Source organism: Crocuta crocuta, unplaced genomic scaffold (assembly GCF_008692635.1).
Source record: "Crocuta crocuta isolate KB4526 unplaced genomic scaffold, BGI_CrCroc_1.0 scaffold243, whole genome shotgun sequence".
NCBI lineage: Eukaryota > Metazoa > Chordata > Mammalia > Carnivora > Hyaenidae > Crocuta > Crocuta crocuta.
The window spans coordinates 1,733,528-1,746,732 of record NW_027529596.1 but is presented as its reverse complement, the minus strand read 5'-3'; the positions used below and the strand labels follow the sequence as shown (position 1 = coordinate 1,746,732).

The 13,205-nt window shown below is 41.9% G+C and overlaps 1 protein-coding gene across 1 annotated transcript in view; it reads right to left on the bottom strand.

Moving 5' to 3' along the window:
• The window catches only part of MPC2 (mitochondrial pyruvate carrier 2), a 29,110-nt gene extending 16,604 nt beyond the window's left edge, over positions 1-12,506 (bottom strand). The window contains exon 1 of the mRNA XM_077761787.1: positions 12,382-12,506. Coding sequence (XP_077617913.1) covers positions 12,382-12,490 — 109 coding nt within the window. The 5' untranslated portion in view covers positions 12,491-12,506. The remainder of the gene's footprint in view (positions 1-12,381) is intronic.
• Between the last annotated feature and the right edge of the window lie 699 nt (positions 12,507-13,205).

Genomic DNA, 13,205 nt, shown 5'->3' with positions numbered 1-13,205 from the left:
CCGTATTTTAAATTGTAGTGTCAGTCTGGACACAGTGCTGAAATGGTTATTAGGAGAATTAAAGCTATTGAGGAGTTCTAAATTTTGCTGTTCTTTTTTTATGTTTATTTATTTATTTATTTTTAAGAGAAAGAGTGTGAGTGGGGGGAGGGGCAGAGGGAGAGGGAGTTCTAAATTTTGATGTTCTTGTAACTGACTGGAAATCTACATATATTCAATTGTCTGGTGACTTTACTTATCTTGTATCCGGTTCCCTTAGTTTTGTGCTGTTCTGATCATAAGTCCCTTACACCCAGAACTCTAGTCACATAATGATCCTCTCCTCTATATCCTGAACAAGAACTGGAAACAATTTTTTCTCTATCGTTAAGACTATGTTGGAATTTTAAAATAAATTTAACGGAACTAAAGAAATCGAAAAGAAAACATGAAGGCACTGAGTATAAGAATATAAATGTTGAATCCTAATTTAATTATATTTCAGCCCAGGTCACTGGTTCTCAACCAGGGGTCATTTGTCCCCCAGGGGACGTTTGCAATGTCCCAGGACTTTTTAGTTGTCACACCGTAGTGGTGGTGACACTGCCACTTCTGCTACTTCCTGGGGAGAGGCCAGGCCGACTGCTACACACCCTACAATACACAGGACAGCCTCCCACCACACATAACCAGCCACCCCCCAAAATGTCGACAGAACAGGCGTGAGAATCCCTGGCCTGGGTGGGCTGACAAGCTGGGAAAACACGCAACTAGTTTCATGCTGCCTGGTGGCTCTACACCTTAGCTTCTGCTTAGACTAGTCCCATATTCTGCCTCGTCTTCGTCTGGCTAACTCCTAGGATCGATCAAAATCGGATCTTACATTGCACCTCCTCAAGGAAGCCTTCTTTAATGTCTCCAGTTTACACTAAGCAGCCCGTATATTGCTCTATTGTTTTCTGCCCTTAACGACTAAAATGATCTAAAGTGCATCTGTCACTTTCACCAGACAACGTGAAGACAAGGCTTATTTCTTGGTTTTCCTTAACAAATAATATTTGTGAACAGACCCGAATTGGATTAACCATGTGCAGGCCAGGTGTCAATCAAAGATATTCAAACTTCAGGTCTGATCAGATTCACCTTGACACTGCTTCATCCTCAAGGGTAGAATCTCGTCCCCAGGGACATCAAGTTCCATTACATCAGGGCTGTAGCAGATTTTCACTCACTGGTTACTCTACTCTTAGACCATGATACTCCCCTATCTGGTTCCTGAATATTCTTCCCCTAAGTCTGATGGCATAATGTACTGATGCTATAAGTCAGTCTTTTCAAACTCTCTAGTTATTTTGTTTAGCTTGAGCTCCTGAGATTCCCATCAGAGCACTCTTGGCTTATTTTTCTTTGTCATGTACAAAGTCTCTGAGTCACATGCAATATCAATTACTATGTTTATTTTTTATTTTCTGCATGAAGGTTGCCTTCAGCACACAAGTGTAAGTCAGCACAACATTTTGGTCTCTGGCTTTGAACTTCTCAGCCAACTCCTCACTTCCTATTTCAAAACTGATGCTTCCTCCTCTGCCACCTTCAACATGGTTTCCAGAATAACACCTCTAGGTTCTGGAGTCTTTATGAGCTTAAATATTTGATCTTTCAGAGTTAATCAACAGTCAAGCTTTTCAGTAAGTGTTTGCTTGGTAACTAATTTACTCAACTACCTGAAGCTAGATGATAGCTTTAAAACAGTAACTACTCCCTTCCTTTGCAACCAAAGAAAAACTCCTCAAACATGAAATTATGGTTGCTAGGACCTGGACCACGAGAGGTATGAATATTCTGGTGAATAATTTTTAAATATAAAATAAGCCCGCCATTATTTTCACAACTGCTAAGCACCTGAATGAAAAAATCTCATTTGCAAATATGTATTATAAGACATTCTAATGTCTAATTTTCTGAGGTATCAGAGGATGCGGGCAAGTGACACAAATAGTCCCAGTTGGATATCTATACATGCAAACACGTAGTGTTTTCTTCATTGTTGAGAAAAGGAAATCAGTGGCCTGACAAAACCCATGCCGTACAATGGACTAACAAAACATCGTAAAATGTATTTTAGTTCACTTTTCCACTTTATTTTAGCTAATCATTTTGTATCTTATGAGTAAACAAGTAAATTGAGACACGTATGAATTCAGGCACAGAGGCTACTTCTTGAAAACCACAATCGACAGTGGAAACAGTCATGAGGAAACATTCCTCCTTCTTCCAACATCTGTAAAACGTGAAGTATTGACAAAGCAAAGCATCTGGAAATAGATCAAACAGTGAGAACACAATTTTACCTCGTCATATTGTCTTTTTAGACATGGTAAAGAACAGGTATATGTTCTACATAATGACCCAGCTACTTCTGTCTGCAAAAAAAATACATAACAAGACTTCCTTCAATTTTTTTAAATGTTTGATTTATTCTTGAGCGAGTGTGAGCAGAGGGGCACAGAGAGAGGGGACTGAGGATCTGAAGGTGGCTCTGCGCTGACAGCAGCTGAGCCCATGCGGGGCTCAAACTCACAAACTGTGAGATCAGGACCTGAGCTGAAGTCAGATGCTCAACTGACTGAGCCACCCGGACACCCCTAACGATTCTTTTTCTAAAATGTATTCATTTATTTTGAGAGAGCGAGAGAGAGGACTCGTGTGAGCGCCAGTGGGGGAGGGGCAGAGAGAGACCCCCAAACTGGCTCCCCAGCTTATGGGCCAGCTCTCTCTCTCTCCAAGTAAATAAATAAACATAAAAAAGCCCCACCTAATTATCTCATTGTTTAATGCTCCCTTGTATGAACAGCCGCGTCAGGGGCACCTGGTGGCTCAGTCGGTTGAGCATCGGACTCCTGGTTTCAACTCAGGTCGTGATCTTGCAGTCCGTGGGGTCCCCCAGTCAGGCTCCATGCTGCCTGCTTGGGATTCTCTCTGTCTCCCGCTCTCTCTGCCCCTCCCCTGCCTGTGTGCTCGCCTGCTCTCACTCACCCTCTCTTTCAAAATAAATAATTAAGTAAGCATTAAAAAAATAATTAAATGATTATGATACCTGATGGGATTATAATACCTTAAAATCAAGATAATCAGACATAGAAACAGAGCATCTAGCTAACATTCATTACAATGAATGAAAAATTTCAATAGGTAGAAAATTTGAACTGCTGAAAATACCCTGAATAAAAATCACCTCTTATGAAATTTAATTGGGAGTCCAAGATGAGGTAAATGTGTCCCCACCAAATATAAATGTACATTCTTTTGGACAAAGAATTAACTAATAAGTAACACAATTAAGTAACATTCAAGTAATTCTTAAGTTTCCTAGAAGTCTACTCTTGGAAATTCAAAAAGGCCTCAAAATGCTGACAATTTGGAAATGTCAAGCATTAAAAAAACCACACATATTTTATATTTAAAACTATAACCTATTTTTAAGCATAACAAAGAAATACACAGAATAATACAATGGTCATTTTCTCTTTGATACTATGGGTTTTTCTCATTTTATTTTTTTAAAGTTCATTTATTTATCTATTTTCAGAGAGAGAGAGAGAACCAGTAGGGAGGGGCCGATACAGGGAGTGAGAATCCCAAGCAGGCTCTGCACTGTCAGCGCAGAGCCTGACACTGGACTTGAACTCACGAAGCTATGAGATTATGACCTGAGCCAAAACCAGGAGTCAGATGCCCCTGGGTTTGTCTCATTTAAAAAAAATTTTTTTAAACATTTTTATCCGTTTTTTGAGAAACTGAGAGGCTGTGAGAGGGCAAAGGACAGAGAGAGGGAGACACAGAATCTGAAGTAGGCTCTAGGCTCTGAGCTGTCAGCACAGAGCCCGATGTGGGGCTTGAACCGATGAACTGTGAGATCAGGACCCGGGCCGAAGTTTGCCACTTAACCGACCGAGCCACCCAGGCGTCCCTGGGTTTGTCTCATTTTAAAAGTGAAATTGATTTTTTTTTTTTAAGGTTTAAGCTTTCACAGAGGAATCTGAGAAATTCTCCAAGGGAGTACCATAACCAAATATGTAAGAGACCTACATTTTCACAATCAGCAAAATTAAAAGGCAACTGACAGAATGGGAGAAGTTATTTGCAAATGACATGTCAGATAAAGGGTTAGTATCCAAAAATCCATAAAGAACTTATCAAACTCAGCACCCAAAGAACAAATATTCCAGTGAAGAAATGGGCAAAAGATAAGAATGGGGACTTCACCAAAGAAGACATCCAGATGGCTGACAGACGCATGAAAAAATGCTCAACATCACTCATCATCAGGAAAATACAAATCAAAACCACAATGAGATACCATCTCACTCCAGTCAGAGTGGCTCACATTAACAACTCAGGCAACAACAGATGCTGGCGAGGATGTGGAGAAAGAGGAACTCTTGCACGGCTGGTGGGAATGCACACCGGGGCAGCCACTCTGGAAAACAGTATGGAGGTTTCCTCAAAAATTAACAACAGAACTACCCTATACCTAGTAATTGCACTACTAGGTATCTATCCAAGGAGTACAGGTTTGCCGTTTCGAAGGGGCACATGCACCCCAATGTGTATAGCAGCACTATCGACAATAGCCCAAGTTTGGAAAGAGCCCAAACGTCCACCGATGGATGACTGGATAAAGAAGATGTGCTACACATATACGATGGAGCATTACTCAGCAATCAAAAAGAATGAAATCTTGCCATTTGCAACCACGTGGATGGAACTAGAGGGGATTAAGCTAAATGAAATTAGTCAGAGAAAGACAAATACCGTATGACGTCACTCACATGAGAAACTTAAAATACAGAACAGATGAACATAAAGGAAGGGAAGCAAAAATAATATAAAAACAAGGAGGAAGACAAAACATAAGAGACTCTTAAACACAGAGACCAAGCAGGAGGCTGTTGGAGGGGTTGTGGGGGGGATGGGCTACAAGGCGGGACACGTTGGGATGAGCACCGGGTGTTATGCATGGGGGTGAATCACTGGAATCTGCCCCCGAAATCATTATAGCACTAGATGCTAACCAACTTGGATATAAATTAAAGGAATTACTGTTAATGAAATATTACGTAAATTCTACCCAGAAAGTGTGTCATTTATGTATGATTCAGCCTTCCTTCTTGGAATAAATAACTTTACATACACACAAACACACACACCTACAAACATTGAACTGAGATGGTCTCTGTGTCCCAATGTGAAAAATAAAGTTTCTTATTCAATGCTCTCACCACCTTTTCCTGTCCCCTTCATACGGTTTCTTTACGGTTTGCTGCTTTTCAATCTTCCTCAACATTCTTCTAAGTTCCTTATATTAAGCAAATTTGCCATCATGTGACCAACTACTTACAAATCCTTAGAATTTGTAAAGGTTACTCTTTGACACGGATATATACTGTCAAAAATGACTCATTTTATTTGTACTAAAGCTAGCTCTGATTTCACACTAAGAATGTAACTAGGATACCATTTTAGAGCCATACAATCTTTATATCTTCCATAAGGACTTGGAAACAGCCATCACTCAAATTGCACACAGAATGTAAAGAGTATATAATCATTTTAAAAAATGTAGATTGCAAAGAGATCCAAACAGCTACCAGACTCATGAAAAGATGCTCAACATCACTCATCGACAGGGAAATACAAACAAAACCGCAATGAGACACCACCTCATCCCTGTCAGAACGGCTGACATCAACAACACAAGAAACAACAGGTGTTGGTGAGGATACGGAGCAAGGGGAACACTTTTGCGCGGTTGGTGGGAATGAAAACTGGTGCAGCTACTCTGGAAATCAGTATGGAGGTTCCTCAAGAAACTAAAAATAGAACTACCCTGTGATCTGGCAATCTCACTACTAAGTACTTGCCCAAAGGATACAAAAATACAGATTCGAAGGGGGTATATGCACCCCCATGTTTATAGCAGCATTATTAACAACAGCCAAACTATGGAGAGAGTCCAAATGTTCATTGGCCTATGAATGGATAAAGAAGAAAAGAAAATGTGTTATATATACACATAGATACAAACATATACACACACAATGGAATATAACTTGGCCATCAAAAAGAGTGAAATCTTGGCATCTGTGACAACGTGGATGGAGCTAGAGTGTATTGTGCTAAGCAAAATAAGTCAATCAGAGAAAGACAAATATCCTATGATTTCACTCATATGTGGAATTTAAGAAACAAAACAGATGAACATAGGGGAAAAAGAACAGAGAGAAACAAACAACGAAAGACTTAACAATAGAGAACACACTGAGGGTTGATGGAGGGGGGTGGGCACTGAAAAGGGCACTTGGGATGAGCACTGGGTGTTGCATATAAGTGATGAATAATTGAAGTCTACTCCTGAAACCAATATTGTTGCACTGTACATTAACTAAAATTAAAAAAAAAAAGATACTTTCTCTACATAAAATAAAAAAAATTAAATATCGATTGAAAACAGGCTTTGGTGTGCCAAAGTAAAATAACAGGTGAAAAAACTAGCCAAAATAGTTTATATGCATTTTAGGCTTGATATACTTTAAATTTACATTATTTGTTCAGTTACAAAGAATCAATGACTTTTAGATTTAAAAAGATAGCTGAAATCATCAGTTCAGGCACTCATCTCCTAAGTCAGGTCAATGAAGCCCAGAGACATGAAATTACCTGTGTAAAACACACAGCATGACAAGGATTAAAAACTAAGATCTCCAAATCCTAACTTAACAATAATTACATAGTTTTCCCCAATGAAATCTGAGTTTCTTGAAAGCTTTGAAACGAAGAAATGCCCTAGTAAAAATATCAACTTGTAGATTATTACAGCTAAAAAGTACCTTAAAGAAAATCCAAGCCACCTTATTTTATTTTCTTCTTACACATATTTTGAGCATTTGCATGTATGAGTGGGAGAGAGGGAGAGAGGGAGAGGGAAGGGGAGGGAGAGGAGGGGAGAGAGAGAGGGAGAGAGGGAGGGAGAGAGAGAGAGAGAGAGAGAGAGAGAGAGAGAGAAAAGAATCCAAAGCAGGCTCAATGCTGTCAGCACAGAGCCTGATGTGAGGCTTGATCTCATGAACCTCGAAAATATGACCTAGGCTGAAATCGAGAGTCAGGTACTTAAACAACTGAGCCACCCAGGCACCCCCCAAGCTCCCTTATTTTAACAGAGGAAAATACAAGGCATTTAGATGTTAAGTGACTTGTCTCCTACCAGGGAGTCCAAGACAGCAAGGAGCAGAACACAGGCCTCTTCGCCGCTCCTCTTCTGTCTGCTGCGTCAGACCACACTTTAAGCATTTTCATACCCTCGTATAACCAAAATCAATATTCTCACACGACTTGGAGCCATCAAATTATTCATAGCTTTCCTTAGGGCTTGCTTCTCCTTTGATCTGTCTATTGAATCAAACTAGGTGAGGCATAAATAGTCTAAATTTCATTAAAGTCAGGTTCCTGGACAAAAGATGTGTTAAGTGTCAAACTAAAAACTACAGCAAGCACGGTTTCCTTTCAGGATTTCTCCTGAGAATATAAGACCTCTACGGGTAGGGAGTTCTGTTTTATTCACTAACATACCCCAAGTGCCAGAGCAGTGCCGTATATACAGTAGGCCCTCAACAAATAATGAAAAAGTCAACTTCCTTGGTAGCTACTGGTTTAAAAACATCTTACTTTTGGGGCGCCTGGGTGGCTTAGTCGGTTAAGCGTCCGACTTTTGCTTGGTCATGATCTCGCGGTTCGTGGGTTCGAGCCCCGCGTCGGGCTCTGTGCTGACTGCCAGCTCAGAGCCTGGAGCGTGTTTCAGTCTGTGACTCCCTCTCTCTCTGACCCTCCCCTGCTCATGCTGTCTCTCTCTCTCTCTCTCTCTCTCGCCTAGAAATAAAAACATTAAAAAAAAAAATCTTACTTTTCATCAGTATCTTACGGTTGTATTCAAAATCCCAACTTTCCATTTTGGCTCTCATTCTTTAAGTTTAAGGGTAACAGAGGTTATGACTGTAAAAAATAATACATATATATCTATATATTTAATGTGCCTATAAACATATATTAGATATATATTTAAGAACATAACTCTATATATTATACATAATATAAATATGATAATATAATCTAGATGTCTAAATATCTATATTCTCTATCCTGGACTGGCATTAAAATTCTTCAGATAATCTCTGTAGCAAGAAAATAAACTGTTATAACAAATGCTAAAAAACTGTTAATTCACAACTATGTGGGTATCTATACTGCTTATTTATTTGATACACATTTGGCTGTATTTACACGTAATAAAATAACATATACTCGGAACTAAGTTGTAGTAGTCTCTCTAGTATAACACCACGTCTCTTAGGGGCACCTGGGTGGCTCAGTTGATCAAGCATCTGACTCCTGATTCGAGCTCAGGTCATGATCTTGAGCCCCATGTCGGGCCCGGTGGTGACAGTGCAGAGGCTGCTTGGGATTCTCTCTCTTCCTATCCCTCTCTGCCCCTCCCCCACTCACGCACTCTGTCTCTCTCAAAATAAATAAATGCATTTAAGAAAATTAAAATAACATTTCCTTTAGTAATTACTTTAATTTTTATGATAAAGATAGTCCCTTATGAATACTGCTAACATGGGTTCGTTTAGTATGTCTTTATTTTAAAACACAGTTAGCTCTTTAAAAAGGAAAAAGCAGGTCTCTTACCTGAGAAAAATACGAATATTATTAGGATGTTAAAGTAACTTTTCCTGTGAGCCTTCACAGGGAGAATATCATGGAATACGGAGCAAGATATTCTCAGAACAGCGCACTAGGCATTGCAACAGATTTCACTCAACTATTTTTTCAAAAGTACTTCCACTTAAGCCAAAATGTAACTCAAGAAAAGCAACGAAAGCTACGGTGAGGCACACAAAATGATACGGTTCAAATACCAGTTTTATGGGCTGACTTAGTTGAAGCATAGTTTTTATTTTTAGTATTTATTATTTTATTTTCCCCAAGTTTTACTGAGATATAATTGACACATAACACTGTACTAGTTTAAGACGTAGAACATAATGTTTATACTGCAGTCGCTACACTGAGTTTAGTTAACCTCCACTGCCCCACTTAGCTATGTCGGAAGAACTTTTAAGATCTACCGTCTTAGCAGCTTTTAAATATATCATACAGTGTTGTTAATTACAGTCGCCTGTTGTAGATTACCTCTCCAAGTGTGTGTGTTTTATAACCGGAAGTTTGTACGTTTAGACCTCCTTCTAGGGTAGTTTTTGGGTTCTTTAGAGCTGTAGTCTCCCAACTACTTTTGAACATATGCCCCATCATTAAAAAACAAAATTTTTGAGCACACATCCCCTACATATTTTATGTATTTATAAGCTATGTAATAACTTACATATTCGCATATATGTACATATGTTGATTCCACAGAACTCAATTGTATGCGTATCCATATACATCTACCTATACAAATATATTTTTAAGTGAGATATGTAGAAAATAGAAATTTTAAAAGGATAAAATAATAGAAAGCCTTAATAGAAGGTATTGTTTTCTTCCTACATTCCAATGTTTCGTTTTGTGCATACCTTGGGACAATTCATTTTGGAACTCATAAATACAAATGACACTCCTTCACTAATAATGTTTTTTTCCCCTCAGCTAAGCTTTTAAGTAAACATTGGGCAGTGTGATTTCAAGGTCATTTCTCTGACAAATACCTGGAGTAGGGCTATGAGGCTGGCTAGTGCAGAGTCACATACTTTCATAGTCAGGAGGTGGTGGTGAAGAGGGACATACCTTATGAGAACTGAACTTGCTAGAACACATGTTTGGTTAGAACCCTATTCTTACTCTACAGAGGTAGATCACAATATGCCAGGAAGAACACAGTAGTGAATGATGAAGACCTCGGGTCTAACTCCAGTATGTATCCTCGTGATCTAATGACATATTATATAACAATACTTCAACTCTAATATAGATCTATATCAAGACATTTTCTCGTTACCTATCTGGACATTCTGCCAGTGAGAAAATTAAATTTCAAAACTTCAGAATTCACAATGTATGATATCCAACTGTTAATATCCTAGCCTTGAATATCATTGTAAAAACCTCCGGTGTGTGAATTTAATCTAACATTTAAATGAAAATTCAATAACATGCTATTATGCAAAATAGTATACAAAAAACCTTGAATATTCACTCTGATAATTCTTGGAGCAATAATCAATGTTTCCTCAGATTTTACTCAATACTAATGAATCAAGAGTTATATTTTTCATGCTTCTCCATTTCTACATTTGTGTGCCTGTAACTTTTTAATCACAAATAATTTTGCAGTGATAGTTACTCTTTTTTATATATAATGTTTATTTTTGAGAGAGACAGACAGAGCGGGGGAGGGGCAGACAGAATCTGAAGCGGCTCCATGCTCTGAGCTGTCAGCACAGAGCCTGACACAGGGCTGGAACTCACAGACTTTGAGATCATGATCTGAGCCAAAGTTGGACGCTTAACCGACAAAGCCACCCAGGTGCCCGCCAGTGATACTACTCTTATCGCATGTATTGGTTAAAAGCTTGGATGGGAGAGAACACTTGTTCAGATCTAAATGTAAATGCTTTGCTAAATGTTTTATAGCCATTGTGTCATTTAATTTTCACAACAATCCTGAAATGATAATTACTATCCCTATTTTATAGATCAGAAAAATAAGGCTTCAGGGCTTTAAGGTCAAGGTCACACAGCCAAACTTTAAACCTGCCTGTGTCTGGCCTCAGAGCCTATTCTCCTTCCCCCAAGGGGGTTACAATCACCGAACTGATTCAAGAATATCAACATGAAATGCACGGTCTACAAAGGAAAGATAATTTCTCTGGATTCGGAAAGATGACTGAATTAGAAATGCATTAAAGCCAAGGCCCTGGAAAATATCACTATAAAACCACCCCCCACTTCTGTGTTAAATCTGCTCCTCCTCTATCCTGCCCTTCCTACAGCCCAAACACGAAGCTTAAGAGAGTCGGAGTTGACTCCATAGAGTTCAGTCGACTCCAAAGCCCGCATTACTACAGAAGCGTTGCTCAACCCTCCCTCCTGAAAACCCTCGTCACAAAACAGCACAATTCCAAAAAATTGAGTATTAAAAAAAGTAAAAGGCAAATAAACTAAATAAACGTCTTAAAGAATTCTCCTTAAACTCTCCTTAAAGATCAATTAATTTTATAATGGGTACCATACTGCAGTAAATAATGCACTAAAACACAATATTTACTTCATACTTTAGTCTACCATTACTATACTATTCATTCCTTTATCAAACAGAGCCAGGTATCATCTCAGACTCCACAGAGAGGCTTCCTAGTCAAATACGAGGGGAAAAGACAACTTTCCTAACAATACCAGCTGCAGAGATACTGAACCGTGAAGGAAAAAAGGATCACTTCTGGGTTGCACTCCATCAATTTATAACACAGTTTCTCACTTGCTAAATCTTAGGCTTGAGAGAGACCTCAGCACCTCCGGTTTTAGTTCCCACGTTATAGAAGAGGTAACAAAATTCTAGACCTTGAAGAGCTGGGAGGATTAGCATCTTCCAGTTTCTTAAAGAATTCTTTTATTTCAACCACAGGAATATTTGTTTCCAACAGGACAAATGAGAGCCAACATGTGCGAAGAATCAAACACACATGTTACCTTCAGTCCTCACACTGAGCAGATTTCACAGCAATGGAAATACCTAGGATTTCGCCCAAGGTCACATCTATAGGAAGAGGCGGCGCAGAATCACTCCGGGGGTGCACACGGAAAAGTCTAGGGAGGGCTCGCTAGGGAGTTTCATGTGCAAGGGCACACGGGACCCAGTCGACGAGGCAGGACACCGACTCGGAACCCCGGGCACGGCATCTGCAGGCCCCTGCCGGCCGGATCTGCCGGAAGCGTGTGACCTTTACCCCAAACCCTGCGGGGCGACCAGCCGGCTCGGCTCCGCGTGGGTCAGCTGGAGGGAAACGGGAGTGAATGGGAATTTCGTGAGGACCCACACCGACTCGTGGCCGCGGAAAAGGGGAAGGATAGACCCCAGAAGCCCGGTCGGGGTTTGGGTCGCGCCTAAGAGATGGGGTGCAACAAAGGTCGGGAAGGGCGCTGACGCGAGAATCGCAGGTTTAGGACAGACGGGGGCGGAGAAGGCGGAAGGCTGGGAGGGTGGAGGACTGAGCCGGTTCCCCGGAAGGGAAGAGGCTGCGGCCGCGGGGGATGCCTTCAGCGGCAGAGCCGCCCGTGGCCTCTCAAGGTCTATTTTCGAAGGAGGGGGAGGGCGGGTGTCGGAGAGAGCCATTCCGGACCTATTACCTGCTGGGTGGTTGTAAATCGGCCTCAACTTCTCCGGCAGCATGAGCTCCACTTTATCGAGGACCCGGTGGTAGGTGGCCCGAAGGCCCCGGACGCCGGCGGCTGACATCTCTGCGGACGCGGNGTAGCGGCAACAGGTGCCAGAGGGCCCGCCTCACCCGACCAATCCGGCGCCCCGGCGGCAGCGCGCGTGCGCGGGCCGAGCTGCCCACGGTGATTGGCCTGCCCCGCGGGGTGGGCGGGGTCCCGCGCGAACCGCTAATCTCTCCTTCCTGCCCTCGAGGCCATGTTGGAGAAGGGAAAGTGAAGCTGCGCCGGCTCCAGTCCCCTTTCACTCTGACTGAGAAGGCCCGTAGTTAACGTGGGCATTCCGGGCCTTCGGTGCCCCGACTAAAGATGACGCCGCACAATGCTCTTCTTCGTTTGGAATGAGACTCGTGACGGAGAGACGTCACATCTCATCATCTTCTCTATCCCTCACTTGTCCACAGAGACTCGAGGATTCGGCCACGGCGTCCCGAGCCCGCTTTGCTAGGGTGAGGGCGGCCGTGGCGCACTCGGGCCTCGGCCCCGGGGGTGGTCGTCNGAGGGCGTCGAGAGCGAGGAGAGGGAGGAGCCGCGGCCGCCTCCGCCTCCTCCTGCTGGAGGGGGGCCGAGGGAGGGATTGTTGCTGATCTCTGGATGTTCTGGGTAGTCTGAGGAGGAGAGTATGAGGCGAGCTCCGGCCCGGGCGCGGCCGGGCTTCGGGGGCGAGGGCGCCACCGCCATCTAAGCCGCCGTGCTCGCGAGTCCCGGCGCGCGGACGATGCTGGTGCGGCTCGGGT